Source organism: Delphinapterus leucas, chromosome 18 (assembly GCF_059928025.1).
Source record: "Delphinapterus leucas isolate spDelLeu-1000000601 "Yukka" chromosome 18, BTC_Dleu_Yukka2, whole genome shotgun sequence".
NCBI classification, from domain to species: domain Eukaryota; kingdom Metazoa; phylum Chordata; class Mammalia; order Artiodactyla; family Monodontidae; genus Delphinapterus; species Delphinapterus leucas.
In genome coordinates, this window is record NC_143146.1 from 10,157,836 (window position 1) to 10,185,628 (window position 27,793).

The 27,793-nt window shown below is 37.9% G+C and overlaps 1 protein-coding gene across 1 annotated transcript in view; it reads left to right on the top strand.

The window, feature by feature from the left end:
• NALCN (sodium leak channel, non-selective) overlaps positions 1 to 27,793 on the top strand; it is a 279,093-nt gene that overhangs the window by 110,212 nt on the left and 141,088 nt on the right. Inside the window, exons 11-12 of the mRNA XM_089899398.1 lie at positions 13,732 to 13,899; positions 20,085 to 20,276. Coding sequence (XP_089755524.1) covers positions 13,732 to 13,899; positions 20,085 to 20,276 — 360 coding nt within the window. The remainder of the gene's footprint in view (positions 1 to 13,731; positions 13,900 to 20,084; positions 20,277 to 27,793) is intronic.

The window sequence follows — 27,793 nt, forward strand, 5'->3', positions numbered from 1 at the left end:
AGAGTCTCTGTGATGTGACACTGCCTGATAGCTGTGTCGTATATGGAGCTTACAGTTTAGCAAAAATATAGACGGTGAACAATAACAACTTTTTATGCTGTGGAGAACAAATGACAGGGGCTCATGAAGAAATTATGTCCAGCCCAACACCTGAAAAATGGGTATAATTTTGCTGCAAATCCAGCACAGAAAGCATGGCTTGTCATTGAAAGCAGCGGGGAACATGGACCAAGGGTCATCCTTGCAGGTGAATTTCTAACACAGGGATGGGACTTGAAGGAATCCCAATCAAGTAATTTCCGTCTGTCCTGTGAAGTAGGAAACAAGGTCTCATCCAGCCTGATGATGAGACGGTGAAGTGGGAAGCTTGTGGAGAAGAGAGATAGGACACGGGTCATGTGGAGAATGCAAAAAGCTAATGACTGATACATCGAATGCAGCACTGAAGATTGAGACTACAAATTTATAGCGATGCCAATTGAGACAGGCCTGTGACTTTTTTCGGCCTTTCATAAAAGGGAGAAAGGCAACATTTGGATTGATCCAACTCTAGAGCTTTTTCAGTCTAGTGGAGCTGAGAGACAAGGGATCAGGGAACATGGGTGGTTGGCAAAGGAGTTGAAATGATGACCCTGTGGTCTAGGTTGGATATGAAAAGAGGGAAAATAAGAGGAGAATGAAAGAGTAAAAATGAAGGATCAAGGGTCTCCAATGGTCAAAGAACAGGTATAGTTAAAGGGATGGAGTAAGAGAGCTAGAAGGTAAGGTTGTGATCAGAGAGCGGGGTGCAGGATTTATATTTCAGAATAATTCTGGGTAACTAAATACAAAATATAGGGTGTTCTATGGATGTGGGTGGCTCAGACGTAATGATGGAGTCAAGGCAAAGATGGCAGGGAACTATCGGGGTATGGTGTTGGCTAAATCTTCACAGTGACACACGTCATTGAGCGTTGAGGCCAGTTCTTCTGGAAGGGAGTGTAAGTGGCACGTGGGAGTGACTGACAGAGAAGTGAACAGAGATCAATAGAGGGCCCTCTATCGAGGGCATGGGGAGAGTGTGGGAGAGGGGGTTTTCACCTGATGGAGTACATCTCAAAGGGGTGTGGAGCAGTAATGGGTGGGGCATCTCTTCCTCATCCACACCTTGTCCTCCATGGGCCACACGGGGCATTGGAGCATGAGTATCCTTTTCTGGACAGGGCAGTGGGGGTAGTCATGCATTTGGGACAGGACCGGTAGAGACAAGGATAGAAGAAGCGGACTCTGTGCTCAGAGATCGAGAGTGAAGAAGAAATTGTTTAACAGGGAACGAGAAACCCAAAGGTTAGTTAAAGGCTCTGGGTGGAATGAGGAGGGAAGAGAGGTGAGGTGGAAGAATTACACAATAGCATTAGAACCAGAGGCAAAAAGGCTGATGACAGAAATGCCTAGAATAAAAACAGAAATGGCTACACGTGATTGACCTTATGCCTGTCTCACTGGAAGGAGCAAATTATATTTGCTTCTGAGGGAGCCCTGGATATTTAGAGATTCCATTAACATTTCCTTTGTAGCCCAGTGTGCATACTCAGCCGTACTAAATCAATCCTATACAGTAAATACATAAGCCATTCTGGGAACAGAAGAACAGAACAGAATCCTCCAGTAAATTTTACCTAATTTTTTCATAAACAAAATTGATCTCTTTCCTAATGTGTTTATGTGTGTTAGCTGATTTATGATCACGCTGTAAGAAATTCCAACAAAATTTCAAATATTTTAATGTAGAGTTCATTGATACTATTTAAGTGTATAGGTAGCGTCCATTGGTAGTTGAAAAATCCTTGTCATTGTTCTTTTTTGTATATAGTACTATTTTTTAATTTAAAAAATCAGAAAGAGGGACTTCCCTGGCTGTCCAGTGGTTAAGACAAGCGCCTTCCAATGTAGGGGGTGCGAGTTTGATCCCTGGTCAGGGAGCTAAGGTCCCATATGCCTTACAGCAAAAAATCCAAAACATAAAACAAAAGCAATATTGTAAGAAATTCAATAAAGACTTTAAAAATGGTCCACACACAAAAAAATTCTTTTAAAAAAAGATTATTAAAAAAAAATCAGGAAGGATTGTATAGTAAAATCTGGCACATGTGTTTCTATTAATTGTTGCCCACTTCCCAAACCACTGAAAGTAAATTTGATTTTCATAAACAACGTAGTAGAGGTTTAGTTCACTTACAAAATGTATAGACATCACTTTATTCTTGAACTACTGAAACATTCAGAATTTGTTCACATCTATTTATCGATTTGGGGTGTCTGAGTTTCCCAAAGCATGTTTGGTCTTTATTCAAATCACATTATCTCTTTTCTTTGTATCAGAAACTTGCACATGGTTTGTTTTAAATGAGTGTGGATAAGTCATTTTAATCACACTTAATTTTTTATGAAATACTCTCTTTTAAAAAAATTGGTAAAGATGGTTTGGGCTTAAGCCAGGAGTCAACAGACTTTTTCTTGAAGAGCCAGATAGTAAACATTTCAGGCTTTTCAGGCCATGTGCCCTCTGTTTCAACTACTCACCTCTACTGCTGTTGTGCAAAAAGTGAATGTGGCCTCAGAAGGGTTGTGTCCCAGTGAAATTTTATTTATGAAAATAAGCATTGAGCTTGATCTTGGTTTAAGCTGTAGAAACACAGAGCATGCAAACTAACATCCCCATGGGTTAAATTCAAATATAGTAAGACTAACAACATAATAGCTACCATTTTTTTAGAGGTTCCATTATGTTGCCAAGTGCTTTAAAGGAATTCATTATCTCATTTAATCCTCAAAATGGCTATAATAACAGCAATTCAAGTTTATGGACTATAATGACATAGTGTTTAAGGTAATAGCATTATGTAATATTTTGAAATGTTTACCTTTAAAATAGATCACAAGAGGCCATGAGCTTTCAGAGAAGTAATTTCTTGAGTTCCCACATATTCCAGAATAAATTATTTTGAAAATCCAAAATAAACCACTCTACCCAATAGGAGTCAACATGCAGTCTAAAAAACATCCTTTAAGCATAAATTAACCTGCTTAGCTTCTACTGTGAAGCTGGGGACTTGTTTAGTTACTTTGGATCAACTAACGTAAATTTAGAATTAGTTGAGAAACAGGGAAAACTATTCTTTGTTTTCTAGGCTCTACATAAACATAAAGAGGTAAAGAGTTACTTTCTTTTGTAAGAGTTTCATTTTGATCTAAGATAAGTCATTGTCATTAACATACATAAAATCACATGTTATAATGAACATAATTATATTTTACAATGTATAGTCTCATTTTCTTAATAAAGAATAAAACTTGAACAATACTGTCCTATTATTATATAAAAAATATAAATATATCTGTATATCCACTAGATTGTATGTTTAACAGAAGTTTATCAGCACAGCCTTACGCACAGAAGATTCACAATTTTAACAAAATTCCTCTTTTAAGAAACTCATAAATTGGTGGGAGAGAGAGGAGAACAGTGAAGTTATAACAGCATATCCCTGTTGCATTTCTGGTCGAGAGAGAGGTTTACCTCATTTAGAAACTCCAGGGTGTCTCTTTGGTTTCCTCTTTTTCTATGATTGTTCTGTGTTTTGAAACAGAAGGGCTTTCATAAGCATAGAATCATTTTGCCATCCTACAGGAAGTTATCTTTTCTAGCAAAGTGATTTCTGTGTTCCTCTGAAGACATTTGGCTTTATGATATTTGTTAAAATGAAATTAAGTGAAAGAGCCATTTATTTTAGTTCCAACAAAATCTGACAACTGTATTTCATCTCAATCACAAGAAATGACTGAATTATGAAAGTAACTTATCCTGCTCTACCAGCAGTCTTTCATATTGTCATTAAGTTTAATTTCATTTTCTGGGAAACTTTAATTAAATAAGTATCTTTTGGCTGTAGCTTTTTCATGAGTTCCTATAGGATTTGGGCAGTATCTTGCTGGGTGAAAAAATAACACAGTAATGACATTCTTGATTATTCAATGATCCATCTCCAAAGTTTGCTCTTTAACTGTCTAGAATATTGAAGTTACACTATAGACTAAGAGTAGGTGATTTACAGACACCTCTGGAATGATGCAGGTCATCATTTATTTGGGTGTTATTTAAGCTGAATTTCATTTAGGAGAATAGTGTTGCCTGAATTGCATTTGTCCTGTTATCTTCTTCTGTGATAAATATGCATTCATTTTCTCATGAATATCCATTATGTTTCTCTGAAATTATGAAATAGAGTCTGCAACACAAATCTTGGATAATATATTTCAAATATCTTTGCACATATGGGCAGTATCTCTACTATTTTATCTTCTGAGACCTGCATAGTACAATCAGCTCATTTATAATTTGTCACCTATAAATGTTCATACATTATTCATTGAATTAAAAGGGCAGAACAATTTCCATTGTTCCATTTATATTAAGCATGTCATTTTCTGTTCAGTTATTTTTCTCCTGGGCTTCAGAAATTTGGCAATCTCTTGTTGTCTTACCTGCTAGCCTCACAAATCCAATTACAAGTTCTTTTGGAAAACAAGCATTTTAAACTAACTTCTTGCAATTTTCATTCTAAAAAAAAAAAATCTTTTCACAAGTTCTGTGCTTTCATCCTAAGAACAGATATAATAATGTTTCTTAGGACAGTAACTCCTTTAAATTTATTAATTTAACTTAATTTATTTAATTTTAATTAAATCTGCATTCCCTTATTGATAATTTCCTTGAGGACAAGAGGGCTTGTTATAGTAGATATTAAATGACATATGTATTATTATAAGATGAAAATTTGGAAAATAATAAAATGTGGTGTTTAAAGAACTCATACAACCTGCATTCCTGAAAATATTAGTTAAACTTTGCTGTCGTGACATCAAACCTGATTTATCTATACACCATAAATTCTCAACGGGAGGTGAAAACACCTCTAAGGGGATAAAAATTATTCTTGGGGAGGCAAAAAAATCTTATTCTTGCCATATATAAAGAAGAGATTGATATGTTTATATTTATAACATAACTGTGCTAATAAAATTCCATATGGTGTAGTGATTAGAAACTAAATATCTAAAAAGACTCCTTGGCCGGGGAGGTGGTTAAAAAAAAAAAAAGATTGCAAAACACTGACTTAGGAAAATTGTAAGAAGAAAGAAATATTTTGTTTTTTTCATGTATTGTTTCCAATTTTTTTCAAGTAATGTGACAAAAATCTTTATGAAAAGTTTATTATCCTCTTACAAATCTTGCCTTCACTGTTAAAAAGACAACTTTCAGCTTTAAGCACCCACCGATGGTGTAATATACTCTGAGGGCTCGAGACAGAGGGAAGGTCCCACCGTGACCTTTTTGATGTGGAGACTGAAGAGTTAGGGGCCAAGGTCATGGGTGCTCCCAGGCTAGGAATGACGAGGCTGCACTGCTGACTGCTAAGGATTTGCAGAGGACCTAGAGATTGTCATACTGAGTGAAATAAGTCAGACAGAGAAAGAGAAATATCATATGACATCACTTATATGTGGAATCTAAAAAAGTGGTACAAATGAACTTACTTACAAAATAGAAATAGAGTCACAGATATAGAAAACAAACTTATGGTTGCCAAGGGGGAAGGGGGGGGGAGGGATAAATTGGAAGATTGGGATTGATATATACACACTACTGTATATAAAATAGGTAACTAATAAGGACATACTGTATAGCACAGGGAACTCTACTCAATACTCTGTAATGACCTATATGGGAAAAGAATCGAAAAAAGAGTGGATATATGTCTATGTATAGCAGATTCACTTTGTCATACAGCAGAAACTAACACAACAATGTAAATCAACTCTACTCCAATAAAAATTAAAAAAAAAAAAAGGATTTGAAGATAACCTCTAGATTGGACACATTCTTAGGTGATGCTTCTGGGGAGCCCTTCCAGGTAACGGTTCTGCAGACAGCCCGCTAGCCTCCTTTTTATACGGCCAACAGCATGACGGTTGCAAGTTCCACCCTCTCCAGCAACTGTCAAGGTTGAGTTCCTTGAGGCAGGCTGGAGTCACCGATTGAAAAGAGATTACTAAAAAAACCTCACTGCTTCTACCCTGATTCTTCCCAACTATTGTCTTCTGCTGAATTGAAATCCTATGCTAAACCCTCTAACCTACACTAAAATAACTGACAACTTAATTTTCCTAAATCCTTTTTGTAATTCCTGACATAGTTCTCCCCCACTCCAGAATAACCCATAATTACAAGTAAGTTAGACATATTTTTATGCATAATATTTTTCCATGAAATTTCAGCACTTTGGGATTGATACTGGTTTTCAGAGAATGGGAACATTAGCTTGTTAACAATTAACAAACTATGTTAGAAAAAAAGGTACTTGCTCCCAGGAGAATTGGAATCAGGAATTCTAGTAGGAAAATCAGTGGGAATATGGGTATTTATACATAATCACATAATAGTTTGCTAAATCACTTTTAGTGCCTTTTAGTGTCTTTGAAAAGCATATAAGTTTTCCCACCAGGCAAATAATAATGCAGATGAATCCAGCTGCCTATTTTATTATAAATTATGATCATTTAAACAGGTCATTCCATCTGTCTTTTGATAGCAAATGCAAAGTTAGTAAAGTGATTAATTGTATTTATATGTAATTAGACAATCTATTTGGATATATTTCAGGCATTTATTGGTAGTTCCCTGCTTTAAAAAAAAAAAAGCCTACCTTGATATGGATTACATTCCTTCCTTTGGAGTGAAAGCCTAAAAATACAGGTGAGGGAGAAGTGGAGACGTGGGCAGTGGCCAATGCTCCCTCTGCTGTTACAGCAGCCAGGCCGGGCTGCAGGGGAACCTTCAGGACGGATGCATCTGAGTTTCAGCTTTTCCTGAACTCTGCCAGGATGCCTGGGGGAGGGGACAGGTGCTGGACTTCCTCATCGTGCTGCGGGCCCTGGAGTGAGAAGTCAGGGTTAGAGAGGAATTGCCTCTTGTTATGACTTGCAGGGATCTGGGTCCTCTGGTTGCCTCAGGCTGACCCTGCAAAGGAGTTGCATCTGCCCACTGGTTCCTTGTGGTCCCGGGAGGTCTAACAGAATCCTGTTGATCTCAGTGATCCAGAAAGGGAGTCTCCCCAGAAGCTGAATTTCTCCCAGGAGGGAAGTTAGGAATGGATTCCACCAGCCTGGGAAGAATCCTGACACGAAGCGGCTTCCTCCTGCTACCCAGCAAAGCGGCTGCGGGGTTTTAGGTCTTTTACCACAAAATACATGATGCCTCATACCATCCCTTGTTTACCACTGCTCAAGAGAGCATTTTTTAAAAAAATTTTTATTGGGGTATAGTTGATTTACAATGTTGTGTTAGTTTCTGCTGTACAGCAAAGTGAATCAGTTATGCATATACATATATCCACTCTTTTTTAGATTCTTTTCCCACATAGGCCATTACAGAGTATTGAGTAGAGTTCCCTGTGTTATACAGTAGGACCCTATTAGTTACCTATTTTATATATAGTACTGTGTATGTGTCAGTCCCATGTTCCAGTTTATCCCTCTACCCCCCTTACCCCCCGGTAACCATAAGTTTATTTTCTACATCTGTAACTCTGTTTCTGTTTTATAGATTAGTTCATTTGTAGCCTTTTTTTAGATTCCACGTATAAGCAGTGTTGTATATTTGTCTTTCTCTGTCTGACTCAAGAGACCGTTAAAGACAGACAAACAAACAAAAAGCATATAGCCATGAGCAAGCAAAGAAAAATATTCTTACACAAAGGGATTCAGAAACTGAGGATGGAACTGGGAAATCCAAGATGAACATCTAGTACAGGAGTTTCCCAGTAGAGCAGAACTGACGGGAGAGAGAATAGGGTTTTTTCCCCCAGTGTCTCAAAGATAGATAATTAGGGCAAAAAACAAACCTTCTGAACTTTGACTAACATTTTCAAAAAGTGAGCTGAAAAGGGCATGGTCGTTGATGAGAGCTAATTTTTAATATAGGAGAGCAAGTGGAAAAAATTAAAAAACGGTGGAAAACATGAGGGAAAAGCAAGAGACTAGCCACTCGGATGTGAATAATAGGAGCCCCTGAAGGACAAAGGGAACAGAAAGAAGAGTAATAATAAATGAGAGAAGAAAATTTTCCTAAACTGAGGTAAAGCATAAATCTGTAGATTGAAAGAGCTCACTAAGTCTCAGAGAGGATAAATGAAAAAAAGGTACATTCCTAGGCATATCCTGGTGACCTTCCTTGGTTGCAAGCATAAAGAAAAAACTTTTTTAAACCTCCGAATGGGCTTAAATAACCTGCAAAATCAAGATAAATATATTGTGCTTTGGATGACTCATCCTCAATATTGGAAAGTAAAGGCAGTGAACCAACATATATATTGACCACTGAGAGAAGAGAACTGCAACTCAAGACTGTATGCAGCCAAAATATTCATGTCAGTGTTAAAAATGCACTTTTGATAGAAAAGGATTGAGACAGTATACAACCCTGGATGTTTATTTGAGGAAACTACCCCAAGGTATGCTAAGCCTAAGACAAATGCTTCACAGTCCAGAGAACTAGATAGATAAGATGAAAAGGAAATAAAAGTAGTGGGTATTGAATCTAAATGGAAGATGGTAATTAAAATGTCAAGTAAGGGTCCTCGAAAAAAAAAGAAATAATTACAATTCAAAAAGCTAGAATTGGGACTTCCCTGGCGGTCCAATGGTTAAGACTCTGCGATTCCACTGCAGGGGGCACAGGTTCAATCCCTGGTCATTGAACTAAGATCCTGTATGCTATGTGGCACGGCCAAAAAAAAAAAAATTGATGGTTGATCTCAGAAAAAGCAGAATTTAGGAAGAGGGGTGATATCACTAGGAGTGATATTATTCTATTTGGATGCAATATTCTATTTGGATGCAATAATAAAAAAGTATAGGTTGGGCTTCCCTGGTGGCGCAGTGGTTGAGAGTCCACCTGCCCTTGCAGGGGACACGGGTTTGTGCCCCGGTCCGGGAGGATCCCACATGCCGCGGAGCGGCTGGGCCCGTGAGCCATGGCCGCTGGGCCTGCGCGTCCGGAGCCTGTACTCCGCAAGGGGAGAGGCCACAACAGTGAGAGGCCCGCGTACCACAAAAAAAAAAAAGTATAGGTTGATGTAGGACAGTTGGGAATTAAACTGGGAGATTAGAAAAGCAGAGTCCAAATAAACAAGGGGGAAAAAAGACATTAACAACAATTTGACCAAGCCAGAAAAGACAAGAAAAGGTTAAAAGATGAATATCAATGACATACAATAAACTAGAAACATAAGACCAGGTATAACTTTGGCACGCTGTATGTGACAGGGTTGAATTTTCCTATCAAAAATCATAGAAAATATTCCTTTAAAGGAGAAATGGCTCATTAAAGGTTGGGGCAGAGAAGGTCCAAGATTTTTTAAAAATCATAGAAAATATGATTATGTTTAAACACAAAATCAAATAGTATCTTGATTCTAGGAGATGCATACAAAGTAGCCCCAGAAAGGGGCTGAAAATCATCTATGAAAAAACTGGGAGTGACATCTAAAATATTAAAACATTTTAAATGCTTAGCAGACCATGCAAAAAAAAATTAAGGAATATTCTCAAGGCCAAAAATTGTGTTGATGTGAATGAAGAACAGCTAGTGGGCTCTAAGGCCAGTGGCTGCCCTGAGGGTATTTGCATATGCTTGTCACCTAGAACTTGCCATTTTAAGAGCTGTACCCTGGACAGAAGGAGGGGCTGTTCAAGGTGAAGAGTCAAAACAGAGACACCCCCATGTAACATCAGAACACATGAGGTCTGTACCTCAATGAGAGAAGGAAAACGGCCATCCCTCAGAAGGAAACAGTGGGGAAACCTTCAGTCTTGACCTCGACTCCAAAAGAGTAGGGAAAGAGTACACTTTGTGAAAATGTGTCAGCACAAGCCTGCCCGCGTGGGATTGGAGTTCAAAATCACAGTACTTTCAGGTCTGCGAAATGTCAGCCAAGAAGTTGATTTAAAGGGGTAGCAAATTTGTAAGATATCTCATGCCCTCTGCTGAACCAGTTCTTTCTGGAAAAAAAAAAAAATGTACTCTAAACACAGGTCTTGAAAATCTAGAGGAAATTAATGATTTCCTGGCAAAGTACAAACTACCAAGTTGATGGACGAGGTAAGAAAGCTGATCAGAAGAACATTGGAAAGCTTTGATCTACCATTACAAAAAAGATTGGGCCCATGTGGTTTTTCTGCTGGATTTTTATCTACTTTCAAAGATGAGATAACTCTTATTTTATTTAAGAAATTACAGATTGTACAAAACATGGGAAACTCCATAATAAGTTTGATAAGGCTACCATAGGCTTAACCCAAACCTTATAATTATAGTATAAGTAAAATTACAGACCAATTGTATTTATGACAGTAGCTGCAAAAATTATAAACAAAATATTATCCAATAAAATCAGCATAAGCATCTAGGGTTTATTCTAGGAATATACAAATCAAGGACTCCTGTGATATATTTCATTGCCTCAATGAATTAAAGGCTAAAGCCCTCTAAGTAAAATAAAGAAAGTCCTTAAACATGGTAGAAATTATTACCCTAAGCTCACTGCAACCATTATATATGAATACTGAGAAACTTTCATTGAAAATAAGGAGCATATTATGGACTCCTGTTATTACCACCACATTACTTAGTATATATTACTATTTGGCTATACCATTATAGCTAATGAATTAATACAATTAACTCCAAAATAAATCTTGAAAAACATCATATCTTCATTGGCACATGAAATATATATATATATATATGTGTGTGTGTGTGTTTATAAAGCCCAAGAGATTTTAAAAATTTTAGAATTAATAGAAGAATTTAGTAAGGCAAGTTGAGAAAAATCAATATAAATAAATCAGTAGCTTTTCTTTCCACTGGAAATAACTGGGTAGAAATGGTAAAAAAAAAAAGGTAAAAAATATTCATTTTCATTAGTGACTGGAATATTAAATGAATAGAAATAAATTTCAAAATCAAACAATAATATATCTTTATGAGGAAAATTTTATTAAAGAATATGGGCCAAATAGAAAAACAGTGTGTGTTTCTAGATATGAAGACTAGTTATTAATCCTTCTAAGGCTTTATATGTACAAGGTAAAGAAAAAAGTTATAAAGATGGACACATGTGACCATATAAAAATTAAAGTGCTTATAGAACTAATTCCACTAGAGTTAAAAATCTAACTATTGACTAGGGAAAAAATATTTCAGTTTATATAGCAGACAAAGATGAATGTCCTTAATATCAACAACTCCAAAAACTGATAAGAAAGGAAAAACACCACCATAGAAAATTGGCAAGGTTGTGAACAGAAAATTGTTTTAAAAAAATAATCTAGTCATCAATACACATCTGGACAGCTAAGCAAAAGTTTTATTAAGTTTGATTACATCAGGTGATGGTACAGATTTAGGACAAGAAACACTTTCCTACCTTGCTGAAAGGCAAATGACAACGTAACATTTTGAAAGTAATCTCTTAATGCTTCCTAAAATTTAAAGTGGGCAAACATGTCCTTTGCCCCAGAGGTGCCAGGTTTGAGATTCTAGTTATAGATAGGAAAGCCCAATAAAAACTGATATTGCGTAAGGATGGTCAGTACAGTCTGTTTTTGAAGTAGCAAAATGCTTAACCATTTTTCCTGATGATTCCTTATCCAAGAAGTACCGCCCTTTAACGAATCAGTAGAGAAAATGTTAATTAAGTAAACATTGAATACCATGCAAAATTATGCAGCTGATAAAAAGAATAAGTAGAACTTATATCTCTTAACCTGAAGGCACGTTCATGATTGTTAGTGAGAAGCTGAAGAATGACATAAAATGTAAGCCCATTGTGTGATTATGTATGTTTGGATGAGGAGGGAATATAAAACATGGTTATCATGAATCACCTGGGAAAGGTGGGCAGGAATTTTATTAATACTTTGTGTATTTAGTATTATTTCACAGTTAAAATGTATTACTCTGTTACACTTTTTTAAATTGAAGTATAGTTAATTTACAGTGTGTTAGTCTCAGGTGTACAGCAAAGTGATTCAGTCAAATATATATGTGTGTGTGTGTATATATGTGTATTCTTTTTCAGATTCTTTTCCATTATAGGCTATTACAAGATTTTGAGCTGAGTTCCCTGTGCTATAGAGTAGGTCCTTGTTGTTTAACTATTTTATATATAGTGGTGTATATATGTTACTCCCAAACTCTTAATTTATCTGTCCCACCCTCACTATCCCCTTTGGTAACCACAAGTTTCTTCTCTGTGTCTATTACATTTTTTAAAAGGGACGTGTCAATTTAAATTAAGAGGCAAGGTGGGTCTAGAGAAGTAATGTTAATTTCCTCCTCACACCTAAATTAACCGTCTGCAGTCCCTTTAATGTTCCAGTCCTAAAAATGTTATTATTAAAACTCTACTTTCCTCACATTTTCCAAATGTGTGTGGAAGAAAATCCCTTCCATGTTGGCCTAGAGAAAGAGAAGCAAGCTATCCTTTTTTCCTATCTTCCAACAAATCATTTGGTATCTTCTGACAGGGGTGTGTTATGACTAGTTGTGCTTTTTTATTAGAAGTTAATCTTATGTCACTGACATGTACACACTACTGTATATAAAATAGATAACTAGTAAGGACCTACTGTATAGCACAGGGAACTCTACTCAGTACTCTGTAATAACTTATATGGGAAAAGAATCTAAAAAAGCTTGGATGTATGTATAACTGATTCACTTTGCTGTACACCTGAAACTGACACAACATTGTAAATCAACTATCCAATAAAAAATTTAAAAAGTTAATATTATATTGCCATTTTAATTCCAGTTGTAAACTTCTTTATAAAATGAGTGCTCTTATTCATAGGACAAGTAAATGAAAAATAATATGCTATGTTTTTAATATTGTTATTTGCAATAGCAAATTCCTAGAATTAATGTGATAGATTAAGAGATCAAACGAATCTATTAACACAGTAATGTCGATTGTTAATTTATAAAATTAATAATGTAGACATATTAACATATTAATTTATGTGTGCATATGCACACACACATAAACTCGTTGTTATATTGGGTTGGCCAAAAAGTTCGTTTGGGTTTTTCCCTAAGATGTGATGGAAAAACCCAAACGAACTTTTTGGCCAACCCAATAAAATCCAAAATTCTCTGCTGTTTATGTGGCCCAAGATATAAATGATATATAAACTTTTAAATTGTAGTTTAATTATACTTAGTAATATGTAAGTGTAATTATACTATATCCTGTGCATTGTAGAAACTTCTTTTAGAAAATACAAATTATAGAAAAATGCAGCCTTTCTGTATATAGTACTGTAATTCTATAAATGGCGATGACTTTTAATTAATATCAAATGATGAATAATGAGGAAATAATACCACTCACAAACATTTAACATTTTAACATATTTTTCTCTGATTGCTTAAGATATATTTGGTCTGTGAGGTTCTAGTTGGTGTGTTTCAAAACCGTATTTTTAACAATGTTCTAGATTTTTATATGATATGGCTCCTCATTTTATATGATAGTGGCTAAAATTCATGCACTAACAACCATATGAAATATTTTGAAATAAATTATAGTTTTAGATTACAATTTCACTGTCCCTTTGTTCCTCTAGGTGGCTTTTACGGTACTTTTTGATTTGGAAGCACTTCTGAAGATATGGTGTTTGGGATTTACTGGATATATTAGCTCATCTCTCCACAAATTCGAGCTGCTGCTCGTAATTGGAACCACTCTTCATGTATATCCAGATCTTTATCATTCTCAATTCACATACTTTCAGGTAATACGAATAATGCCTATTTATCTTTAGAATTTTTTTCTTTCCAGGGAAAATACCAACAACTGTAGTAAATACAAACTTCAAATAGGCCCTATGACATTTTAAATACCAAAAATAGTGCATTCATTTCATTGTTTTAAAACCTCTGAAAATTCAGAGTAATAAATGGAGATGCTTTACATACAGTTCATAAATCAGCACAGTGTGTAGAGGTACATATTTTATATGTACATGGATATTATGCATCTGTGCATACATGTAAAATTTTAAACTACATCAGATGTTGACACACACTTTAAAGAGCAGGAAATATGAATTTAATTCCAAGTGTAGTTCTCCCTTCTCAGTAAGTCTAAATATGTTTGCTCAACACTAACTTACAGTTGAAATAATAAGAAATAAAACTTACCTTTACAGATTGTAATTAGTCATACTTCATTATTTATGAATTCCTATTATTTTCTTTGTGATGATTAAATAACAATACCTATAATTTTTTACTTTGTTTATAATAACTGGATATCTGTTTTTTCAAATGTGATATATTCAATCACATTACTTTATAATTATTCAGTAAACAAAACTATTACTTATGTTCTTTGTAATTGTTGAATAATAGCAATATGCTGAGTGTTCTTTTTAACTCCTTGGTCAAAATATAATATATATATATGGGATAACTTAATTTTTAAAATCTCAAGTATAGTCATTTTCTGACTCAAAATTAGTCATTTGTATAACTTATCATATAAATATCAGAAGTTGCATTGTTTTCTTCATAGGTATTTTAAAATAGTTGGAGAATAAAATGGCAGTAGAATTTTTAAAGAAACAATTCAGAGAAACAAGATTCTAACTCCTTAGATGAAAGAAAATACATTCCAACTTCACTGAACTTACTTATTGATGATACCAAAGCCATCATTTTCAGAGCAGTATTAACTTCAGGTGCCCAATCGTGACCTGAAACTCAGCACTCCTGATACCTGGGAGAAAGGACATGAAAATACAATTCGCAAAAATGAAAAACATACCCCACAAACACACATGAAAAGCTGAGCCTCTTGTAATCACAGCCAAGCACCCAGTGAACTCACAGAGGGTATCATGGTTCAAGCTTTCAGTACTGTCAACATCTTTGAACAGAAATCCCTTGCCACTGGTTGGGTTATATCCTCAGCCTTGGTTATCATAGGTGAGATGCCTGGGGCAAGAGACATACACATGTTTGAAACTCTTGATACAAAATATGCTTTCCAAACATTTGTGTCATTATATGCTCTTGGGCACTGTTGTCTAGATTCACAAAATCAACATGAGCATTTAGTACCTACACTAGAGAATCATTGTACATAATTACAGAAAATATGCCTCATAGTCAAAACTACAACATATCTTTTTTCCAAACCTATTAAATTAAGAAAGACATCAAAGCCTATTACAGCAAGGGTACCAATATAAAATATATTCAGGGCTTTAAAATTCTTATCATTTCTCATAGATAATTTTTCAGTGAAAAGTTACAAATAGGTCAGAATTTTGCACACAAAGATATTCATTCTAGAATTGTTTATGAGAGAAAGAAATGGGAACTGTTTAAGTGGTAAGCATATGAGGAATAGCTTAGTAACTCATATGCAAATTTGGCCATAAAAATAATTATGATGAATTTGTAGTAACTTAGAGATATGATTGTTCTATTTAAATGCAAAACAGTATAAAAATATATAACATGTATAGCTACATATCCATGCTATATATAACATATATAGCTCTATATATGTATGTAAAATACCTATAAATGAAAAAATGACCGGAAAGAAATAAACCAAATTATTACAAATGATTAAAAGTCACCACCTCTGGGTTGTTTTTCTTTTCGGCTGCGTGGCTTATGGGGTTTTTAGTTCCCCAACCAGGGATCGAACTGGGACCCTCAGCAGTGAGAGCACGTAGTCCTAACCACTAGGTTTTTTCTTCTACTCTGTTTTTCACAAAATATCTAAAATCAGTGTGCATGGCTCCAATCGTTTTATATATAGACATATAGCTATAGATAAGTCACAATACAGGGTCAGTGAAGTTTGCAGTTTTAATGTCTGTAAAACTTGTAATAGTTTATGTTAATAGTAGAGTGATTTTCATTTGTATCTCTCTATACATGGCCAAGTTTATATTTGTCTAATGAGATAAACACTGTCTCAGTTATTTTGTGCCTAAAAGCTAAATCTCTCAAGAAACTTAGATGTCACAAGGATTTTTGCAAATTCACATCTGGAGAACCCACTGTACTGAACAGATTGGCTCTTTATGGGCTGACTTTGATCTCCCCTGTTGGTCCTCATGCTTGCTTCTCATCTCACTTGACCTTTCTTCATCATGCTGGCAGCAGTTCTTCCCGTAGTGAATGTCACATTTTTTATATCTAAATGAAGCCAACAATTTAGTACAAAATGTCTCCCTTTATATCTGTTATCTCTGAGAGTTGGGTGTTATCTATCTCTTTATTCAGATGAGATTTCCTGAGCACCTACTATGTGCCAGGCACTGTTCCAGATCCTGAGGGCAGAGAAGTGAACAAGGCAGAGAAGATGCCCACCTCGGGAACCTTGCATTCTAGAGGGCAAACAGTTTATACACAAGTACACACAAGTACACAAGTACGAGTGCACGAAAGGAATGCGAGTACAGGAAATGCCGTCCAGGAGAAACAAGCTGAGTGAAAAGGATAGAAGTTGTGGGGTGAGGGTGCTATTTTAGATAAGTTTGTTCAGGGAAGCTCTCTTTGAAGAGGAGACATTTGGGCAGAGAAGGAGCGAACCTTGAGAAGGTCTGGGTGGATGCATTCCAGGTAGAGAGAACTACATGGCACCTGTCCTAAGGAGAACACATGCTTGATGGAGTGAACATAGGGCATATTACAGGGAGTAATAAAGTCTTCACAAAATGCTCTGGTTCTGACATAGCAGGGTGATGACACCGGCTGGTATTTATTGTGCACCTACTGTGTGCCAGGCACTCTGCCGAGTGCATGGCTTCATTTGTTTCTCGTTAGAGAATAAACTGTTTTGATGGAGTGTAAACTGCGATCCCTAGAGACTGAATAACTCGCCCAAGACCACATAACTAGCAAATGGTGGAAACTCATTCCCAAGAAGTTTAATCTTATATTCATATTCTTAACCACTCAATTGCTACAGTATCTCACTATTAATCAGCAGCGTGACCTTTAACAACAGACTTAGAAATGTGACCAGGAAAATGTGCTTTGGAAGCAACCACAAAATGTCCTACAGTGCTTATCTTTGAATGTATGGTTTACTTTATTTCGTATCTGTAGGAACACAGAATCAAAAGGCTTTATTGGGTAGACAGAGTGAAAAGCATACTTATCCCCAAATAAATGAAAACGCATAATTAGAGTTACCGATAAGGATTTTGCCTTTCCACAGATGCAGGCCTGCCCCTTTGAAAATGCTTATCAAATCACCAATGTGGGAATTGTGTTAAGTTATGTTTCTTCCAGCTAATGAAATATTAATTTATCAAAATTGCACAGATGTGCATAGGCTGTTTTTATTAGAATTTGGGGCAGGATTGAAGATTACTTAGGCAATCTTTTAAATATGATTTTAATGCAAGTGGAGGAAACACAAGGTACTGAAATTTGAGCAATAAACCAGTTGGATTGTTCCTGTAAACTTTCCTGGACTCAGCTGTTTAACTGTTAGAAACTGAATCATTTATGTCTAAGAATAAATATAAGTGTAAAATCTTTTCATATTATTATTCTGGATGTTACTATTTTAATAGTTCTTATGATAAAGCTGTTTGCTTGTTATTTGGGAAGATGACCCAAGTGTAATATGTTCTGATTTGGAAATGTATGTTAAGAATTATAGCGGGAAAAACTAGTAGCTTAACCATGCCTGTGGTATAATGTTTAATTTGAACAATATAATTTCTCACATAAATTTTCTTCTTAAAGTATTAAGTATTTTAAATGAGCATGAAGGAAATCTACATTTTCTCAACTTCTTTAAACATTTGTTCATTAGTTTACTAGACCTGCAGCTACAACCCATACTATTGATACTTGTGTTCTGCAGACAATAAGAATACGGTTCACCATTAGTAGTTCCTGTTAATTCAGAGTCTGGGGGTAGCGGGTAAATGTGGCTTCAGGGATGGCCAGATTCAGAGGCTAACATGGTATTATTGGGACCCCGTCCATTTCTCCACTCACCTTTCTTCTGTGTTGGTATCATTTCTAAGCTCTCTTTGTCCATGTGGTGGCTAAGATGGCTCCCAGAAGCTCAGGGCTTATGTGGCTCTTACAGTAATTCCAGTTGAGGCTAAAAAATAGGACACCTCTCATAGGTCCCACAGAAGTTCTGATGACTGAGGTCATTGTGAATACCCTGGCCAGGCCTGGATCATGGGGGTCAGGAAGTCCCTTCTGGACCTCATAGACTAAGAGGATTAGGAAGCTAGGGTTGCTGGAAAAATCCAAACGCATGTTATTTTGTGTAAAAATTTAAATCTAGGGGGTTTTTTTGTTTGTTTTTTTTTTTTGCGGTACGCAGGCCTCTCACTGTTGTGGCCTCTCCCGTTGCGGAGCACAGGCTCCGGACGCGCAGGCTCAGCGGCCATGGCTCACGGGCCTAGCTGCTCCGCGGAATGTGGGATCTTCCCGGACCGGGGCATGAACCCGTGTCTCCTGCGTCGGCAGGCGGACTCTCAACCACTACGCCACCAGGGAAGCCCTAAATCTAGGTTTTTAAAGCATTTCCTTTTCTTTACTGTATTCTTTCTTCTCCTGAGAAGGCTTTACAGACGCCTTAAGCTCTTATTGATATCGAACCATCTTGGACTGCCATTCTACTTACCATCTTTCATTTATACCAAGACCACAATTTTCCTATTTTAATATCTCTAAACTGGGACCTGTCTTATAATCAGTGGTGTGTTATACTTTAATTGGCGGCATTTTTCACTTTCTCAGTGGTACATAAAAAAATTGATGGCATCTTAGACATGTTGAAAAATGCTATTTTTCCATATTTTATACTTCAACTTTTAATTATATTCTACTTTATATTTTTAATCTTATAGATATGCCTTTAAGAGCTGTGCCTTTGTATTATACTCCCTTTGAAACAGTAATAGCCATTGAATCTTATTTGTCCAACACAGTGTTTGGCACATAATAATATTTGTTAAGTGAATGAGAAAATTAATTAGTTATGGGTGGTAGTTTTTGCATGTATATATATATATGCAAAACATTTAAACGTGTGTGTGTTTAGATAACCAGCTGAGCACGTATAACAAAGTTCTAAAAAATACAGGGCTTGCGTAAGATAGAAGTGTGTTTCTCTCCAGTTGGTGGGAGTCCAGGGCAAGTAGTTGGCTCTGCTCCCCAGGGCCATCCAGAAAGCAGGCCTGTTGGGTTAGACTGAATGTATCATCTTCTATACGAGGCTTCTATTTTTGTTCCAAAGGGACAATTACAGTTGTTTTAATTTCCCAGCCAGAGGAAGGTATAAAAAGAGTGTCCAGGGCAAATTATTTAACTTAATGTGCAAAGATCACTTCTTTTCACATTCCATAGGTCTGAACCTACTCCACCGGCCACAACTAGATACAAGTGGGGCTGGAAAATGCAGCCTGTACCCTTGCTAGGCTAAAATTCAGCAAGTTCTATTAATTAAAGGAAGGATAGAATAGATCTTAGAGTAGCAGTCTCAGCCATGAGTAAAGACACCTTGATAGATGGATTTTTAAAATTTCCTTTTGAATGTACAGTAATCCCTAGGAAAGTTTGTTTTATGAGACAATGAATATGCCTAATATTGAACTAATGTTTTCTTTGATATTTGAACATTAGAACAAATGTCAATTTTATTTCAACAATATGTGTTAATTAATGCCACTTTGAATTATCACATCATATATTAAAATAGAGTTGTCACCATTTTCCTTCCTTCATTCCTTTGGGATTTATTGAGTTCTTGCTATATGGCAGTCACTGAGCTACTGATATCTTAGTTATTAAATTGTTTAATTTAATTGCTAAATGCGATTTTATAGAGTGCTATGAAAAATGAGATTTTAGTATGAACTTATTTAAGATTCAGTATAAATAAACGATCAAGTGTGTGTGTTTTTCTCTCCCACAATAGGTTCTTCGGGTAGTTCGGCTTATTAAAATTTCACCTGCATTAGAAGACTTCGTGTACAAGATATTTGGTCCTGGAAAAAAGCTCGGAAGTTTGGTTGTATTTACTGCCAGCCTCTTGATTGTTATGTCAGCAATTAGTTTGCAGATGTTCTGCTTTGTCGAAGAGCTGGATAGATTTACAACGTTTCCAAGGGTAAGAACAACAAATGCAGTCAGTTTAATTCAGTTATTCTGAATTAATATCAAAGTAATTTCACTTTAACAGTGGTTTTAAAATATTGTCTTTTTCTGTAACTTGGAGTAGTTCCGTTTTAATATTCACAGTGGTGTTTTCTGCAGAATACAGGTGTTTGAGAACATTTTCAGCATTGTCAGATTATGTGTCAATTCTAAAATTCTGGAAATAGTCTTAATAGAATGAGATGCAGAAACCAGTAAAGATGGAAGATAGGGTTCTTAGTACCTATAAATGAAAATATAGCAGAACTTTAAAATTATTAATTTAAAAATGTTTAAAGTTTGCTTTTATGTGTTTGTGAGAGTTAACATTTTAAATCTGTTTTACAGTTCATATATATTTTTATGTCAGGCATGATCTAGAAGGAAATTTTGATTTTCAATATATAAATTTCATAAACTCTTCAGATTTGAAGTGTCTTTAAAAGATCATCTAGTTCATAACTCTGTATTCTTGTTAGAATTCACTTAGGCTAAAAAGAAAGTTAAAAACCAGTCAACCCATAAAGAACTTGTGTAGAAGATACAGCATCTAATCAGAAGGATCCTGAAATTTAACTCCATGTGGATTTAGAAATATGAAAAAATATAATGACCAAGGCAAAGAATATATATAGATATTTTTATAGCCTTGGGGTAAGAACAATGTATATTTTTTTAAAAAATAAGCTTTGAGGGCAAACGTGTCTGTAACATAACAGATAGACTAATATAGCCTGGGTTATTTTTTTAAATTTTAACAGATAGACTAAAATACTCTGGGTTATTACTTGTTTTAATCTTGTACTAAATGTGTTACTCATTGCCAAGCATTTGTTGAGTGCCTATCAAGAGCCAGGCCGTGTTGGCCATCCTGAGACATAAACAATTAAGTTCCTAGTCTTCAAGTATTCTCAGTTGAGGGTGGGTAACCAGTAAGTAGACATAAAACATGACAGGCTTTGGTAAAGGCAAACACAAGGTGCTCTGGGAACCCCGAGGTGAGGTCCATAACCAGGAATGGAAGAATCCAGGAAGACTCCCTGGAACAGGAAGTTAGTGAGGAACAGCTGGATGGAGCCAGAGGAGGTGCACAGAGAACAGTGTTCTGGGTCATGGGGATAGCATGTGCTGAAGGTTGAATTGAGCTGTGTCTTGTTCCAGAACTTAAATGAGAAAGGACAGTCACTGACAGGAGGAGGACATAAAAGCCAAGGAACTTTTAAGTTGGTGAAAGCGTGATCACGATTAAATGCCAGTGAGAGAGTGCAAGGAGAGGGCAATAAAGATGTGTGAGCTAAAGAGGACGCTGGCAGAAGGTTTCTGAAGGCAGCCTGCAGGGCACTGGCGCAGGGCAGGTGTCGAGGTGGTCTCGTAGGACAGCAAGCCGAGCCGAATGTCACAGCGAACCTTGGTTCACTTTCAGCCGCAGTGCAGGCAGCAGGCAAGAACCGGCACCGCTGCCCAGGCCCCGTTCTGCCCACTGGACAGCACTGGGTGAGGGGCAGGTGCGCCAGCCCTGGCACAGTGACGAGGGAGGGATCTTTGCCCAGGAGCCGAACCGGGGAGGGCCTAGGGGTATGACTAGAGGAAGGGCTAGAAGTGAAAATGTACTGAGTCAGGATGGAGAAAAGTGCCTCAGCTGAGGCCCCCGCGTGGGGGAGACCTCCGAGCAGAGGCACGCAGGCCGGGAATGCTGCTGTGCACATGAGCGGGGCAGGCTGGGGGCCGAGTCCTTGCCTGAAACTCCCTGCAGACACTGCAGTGCACAGCTGTGCCCCAAGACCATGTGGGGAGGGCAGCTTCCCTCCCCTCCCCATGAGCCTGCCGGGCAAAGCCTGGTCCCTGGCCGTGGTCGGGTCACTTAGGATTGGCCTGGAGCCAGACTCCTCTACAGTGGGACCAGCTCTTCCTCCAGGGATAGAGAGATGTAAGCAAAGATGACAGTGTTGTTGTCAAGGCCACCTTCTCTTAGGCTGCCCCTTCACTGCCCCTTCGCTGGGTAAATACAAAGAGCAGACTGCCATCCGCATCCTGATCACCGTCCGCCCCTCAGGCCAGTTTAATTCAGCTCCCGGGGTGGGCAATGGGTACTAAACGGTAACAAGCCTTTATTTATTACACAGACCTATCTTAATTTCATACCTTATCTTCAATTTTTGCCCTTTCCTCTCATTTCACCCCACCAACTTTATATCCTTTACCCAAAACCTCTTTGAACCAGATGATTTTTGGAGTGCAGAATATTCTAGATATTGTAAGGGTGATATCACCCTCCACAGCTGTCTGAATCAGCACCCTGTAACAAATACATTAATATTTCTCTAGCGAAACATCAACCTTCAGAAAAAGAAGGGTAAATAAAGACAATAAATAAGACCTCAGTCAGATCAGACTTTTGCCACTAAATGAGCTACCAACAAAACCAAACGAAACACCTTTGGGTATTTTCAAAATGTTCTGAATATTGAAGTTGTGAATAAGGGCTGTGGGCTTGCATATGAAAGCATCGTGGATAAGAGTCTATACTTACTGCTCCATCACTTTTTAGTTATGTGACACCAAATGAGTTATTCTTTAAGCTTTTATTTTTTCACATCTAAAATACAGGCAAAAATGGTATTTTCCTCATAGCATTGTGTGTGTTGAATGATATACAGAAACAACCCAACTCTGGGTTTAGAAAGCATTAAAAAAGTGATATCCCGGCTTCCCTGGTGGCGCAGTGGTTAGGGGTCTGCCTGCCGATGCAGGGGACACGGGTTCATGTCCCGGTCCGGGAGGATCCCACATGCCGCGGAGTGGCTGGGCCCGTGAGCCATGGCCACTGAGCCTGCGCGTCCGGAGCCTGTGCTCCGCAGAAGAGGCCACGGCAGTGAGAGGCCCGCGTACCGCAAAAAAAAAAAAAAGAAAAAAGAAAAAAAAAGTGATATCCCATATAATATATTTGAAATTGGCATAATACAGAGGCTACTCTGTATTAAAGACAAGGCTGCTTTAGATCCAGTCCTGCCTTAGCCCCTTGGGATTTGCTCTAATTTTTCCAGCCATAATTGTAATCAAGTAGCATTGTATTTTCAGATCTGCAATTACTCAGTTGTGCTTTTCCTCCTGATTACTGTGACCATCTTAATGAAAGCAGCCAGCAACTATGGGGCCCCTAATCAGTTATACAGCAGCTGACAGCGTTGACACGGGAAGGGACTAGATTTCTCCTTGCATATGAACGCAATTAAGAGTTAAATTCCTGAAACATAATCAAATCTTGCAAGAAATGTTAAAAATATTACAATTACAAAAAGCCATCATTATCATTCCCAGCCAAATAAAGCATCATCTGTTGGTGGCACTTGCCTGATACGAAATGATCAGGAAAGATGATTATAAACACAGGGCAGACGATGCTAGATTTTTGCGGGCCTTGTCCCCTTCCATCCTCATGGGACATCTCCCTCATTACTCAGTGGCTGGGTGTTGAGGTGGGTTGGTTAATTATATTATTAGTCAAAGCACAGCGCATTAGGAGAACAGATTTTCTATAAGAAAAATCACGTGATCCATCCCAGTGCAAAGTCGGAACTTTTAAAATCAGCAATTGTTTGTATTATCTTTACTTGGATCCACTCCGTCTTGGAGGCTAGCAACCCCCATCACACACAGGACCATGGGATGCAGGAAGCAACTGCAGGAAGGTGTGAGAGGCTCAAGAGAGGACCGGTCATGAAGAGAGGAGCGTTCTTGGTGAAGGGGACCCAGCATCTGTGCCCGGGAGATCATTACTCTGGCTGTTTCTGGAACCTGACCTTGACCCAGCCATCTGGGGGGGTATAGTCTCTCTAGGGAAATAGGACTAGATGTAAAACCCAACACTGGTTTGATTGGACCTGATTGTATCCTGGGCTCCAGCAACCTGCTGTGAGACCCCTCTAAGAGGAGCTGACATGGACCTGGGAAGCTGGTTTCCCTTCCACATCCCAAGAAGAGAACCCTGAAGGGGCAGAGGGACATAGGAGACAACAGCAACCCGGGCACACTAAGTAACCGCCCAGTGCGTTGACCCTCTGATGCAGCTCCACCTACACTGGAAGACCCCAGGTGCTTCTGGAGATACTCAAAGGTGAAAGGATACTAAAGGGATTAGGATTATTCCACCGGTCCCCCAGTGGGTCTCCGTGCCTCATTCGACCACACTGCAGCCTGTGCTCCATTTGCAGTAAAACTGATCCTTCTTCGATGTAAATTGCCTCATGACACTCTCCTATTTAAAATGCTTCAAGATTCTCCTTTCCCTCAAGATAACAAACATTTTAATAGGGTTTTCAGTATCTTTTCCGCTCTGGCCCCATTTACCTCTTTGGGCTCATATTTCAGGATTTCCCCCAACACACCTTTCAAAGGCAGAGATGGTGTCTACCTTTTTTTTTTTTTTTTTAATTTTTTAGCCACACAGCATGTGGGATCTTAGTTCCCAGACCAGGGATCGAATCTGTACCCCCTGCAGTGGAAGCTCGGAGTCTTAACCACTGGACCACCAGGGAAGTCCTAACGGCGTCTGTCTTGCTCATTTAAATCCTCCATGTTTAGCACAATCCTTGCCACAGGGTAGCTGGTGAATAGGTGTTTGGATGAAGAATGAATAATAGTCCTGGACCAAAACAGACCTCTCCGATCCTTCCACACTGTATCAGGCTCAACAGGACAGATGCCTTCTTCTGCTGTTGTCTACAGCTCCGAGACCCCTGTCAGCCTCCATCACTGCCCTTACCCTCATCCCATCAGCAATGTCTGCATAATTCTGTCTGAATGTTTTGGCTGCAAGTAGCAGAAAATTGACTCCAACTAACTTAAACAATTAGTAAATTTATCTCACAAAATTCAAGGGATTAGGTAGACTTGGGGAAGCCAGGACTCTGGGTCTTTCACTGAAATTCTCTCAGTTGTTGTCATGGGTTAACTTGTGTGCCCCCAAAAGATGTGTTGAAATACTAACCCTCAGTACTCCCAAAATGTGACCTTATCTGGAAATAGAGATAATCAAGTTAAAATGAGGTCATTAGGGTGAACCCTAATCCAATATGACTGATATTCTATAAAAAGGGGAGATTTTGACACCGAGACAGACATACACAGAGAGAAGACAATGTGACACACATGGGGAAGACGGCCATGTGATTGTCATGACATCTACAAGCCAAGGACCTCCAAGGATTGTCAGCAAGCACCCAAAGCAGAAGAGGCAAGGAGAATCCTTCAGAGGGAGCGTGGTCCTGCCGACACCTTGATTTCTGATTGCTCGCCTCCAGAACTGTGAGATAATACGTTCCCACTGTTTGAAGCCACCCAGTTTTGGGTACCAGCAACCCTAGCAAAGCAAAGCAGTTTCATTGTCCATGTGTTGTCTTCATGTGTTAACAAAGTGGATGCAACATTTTCAGGCTTCGTGATAAAATCTAGAAGAAGGAGGGTCACCTCCGCCCAGATCTCCTTCTTAGAATCAAGGACACCTTTCCCAGTGCCTTCCCCCCGGCTCTGCCCCCCAGCAAGGCAGCTCTCATCTCTCATCCGGCAGGATTGGGTCACTTGGTCACTACTAAATGAACTGCTGGCAAGATGGCTAGAGTCAAGGTGATTGGCTTGGATTCATCATAGGGGAAGAAATGGATACTGGGGAGACAGCCACAGAAGCCACTACAATCGTCAGACCCAAAACCTGGACGAGATTTCTCTCACTCATTCTGCCTCTGAAGCTCCCATATGCCCTGTACAAACAGGCTGTGTAGATAGACACAGAGTAGGAGGAGGGCTGGTGTTTAATTTCTCTCCCGGAAGCATCTGGGTCCTAGCTCCTTTCCAAGATGCCCACATAGGACCTGCCAAGCAGCCAGCCTAGGGCCTGGCACATACTGGGTTCCTGCTTCCCATCTTTATGGTTGCTTCTGTCACACACCATCGACACGTATGCAAGGTCTCATCTTCTTTACTAGACTGCAAGTAGCTTGAAGTTGGCAGCACTGTGCTCTTTTCTCCTGACACCTCTCAGAGCACTTATTAGCACTGTGTCATGGGATCTGCAGCATCAGGACGCAGAGACAGAGAGGAAACAGCCAGAGGAGCCTCAGCAAAAACCCCGTGAGATGGAGGAAAGGAGCCTGAATGTTTTCAGTGGGAAAAAAAAGAATGACATATTGACACAATTTAATAAAACAACTTTGTCATCTCAAGCCAATAACTTTCTCTTCTAATTTGGACAAAACAGACACACTGCTAAGTAGAAATAACAAGATCAAGTCCTGCTGTGAGGCAGTATCCCGCCGTTCCTGTTTTGTTGGGACTAAGAGGTTGTATTATAAGAAGAACAATTAGATTAGCTTTTCATGAAGGAAAAGCCCATACAGGTCTTGAGACAGGTTGCTATAGGCAAGAGCCACATCTCTCTGTAACAAAGACAAAAACAGTTTGTGTTTTCTCCTGGTTGACCGACAAAAGCTCATGTGCGCAATTTCACCACTGTTTTTGTTCTGTTTATCCCCGTACTTGGTATATGAAGAAACTTTCTTCTATGTTGCTAAAATACTTGCAATAAACATCCTCTGTAGATCTTTAAATAGCTCAATAGCTTTATTCCTTTTAATTTCCTACTAAAATAACAATAAGCAGGCCTCAATAGTTTTGCATTCCTACAAATGGGGATAGTTTTTATTCATAAAGACTACACTACCCTCCATAATACAGGGTGCTTGAATTTTAATACTGTTTATTTGATATGTTTTCTTAATTTGCATTCTCTAAATACTAATTACTTGCTCTATTGAATTTTCACTTATAAAACCATGTCCAAAGCAGTTAAACAATATAAGGAGTAAATACTATAAAACACTTAATTACAAATTAATTTCCCCATTTCCTCTCACCACCAGAATGGCTAATCATGCCTTTAGTTGCATTGAAAGAATTACTGAGAAATTTGAAGAAACAACTTGCCCCTTAATCTTTTTCAGCGTTTGCCATTTGCTACATTTTTAATCAATTCAGGGTTTACCTTATCTTCAAAAGGATAATTAGTTCAATTTATATTGCCGAAATCTGTATTAATTTTTGTTTTTTATTGTTTGGTCTTCCATGTATTTTTAATTTTTCATAATATATTTCAGGCATGCAAAGGTATATAAAGAATAATAAAATGTATTCTTCTGTGGCCATATGCAGTTCAAAAAGCAGATTAGCAATGGATCTGAAGTCCTTGAGCACATGCCCCTTATCCCTCTCCTTCCTGTCCCATAGAGAACCACTTTTCTGAATTTGATGTTTGTCCTTAGTACATCCCTTTATGCCTTGAGTGCATATATAGGCATCAGCTGAGAATCACATATCTCTTTATGTGGTCTTATGTGGTCTCATACTGCACTGTTTCTTCTGCTAATTGCTTTTTTTGCTCAACACTGTTTGTGAGATTTACCAATATGAGTACTTGTAGCTATATTTTATTTATTTCCC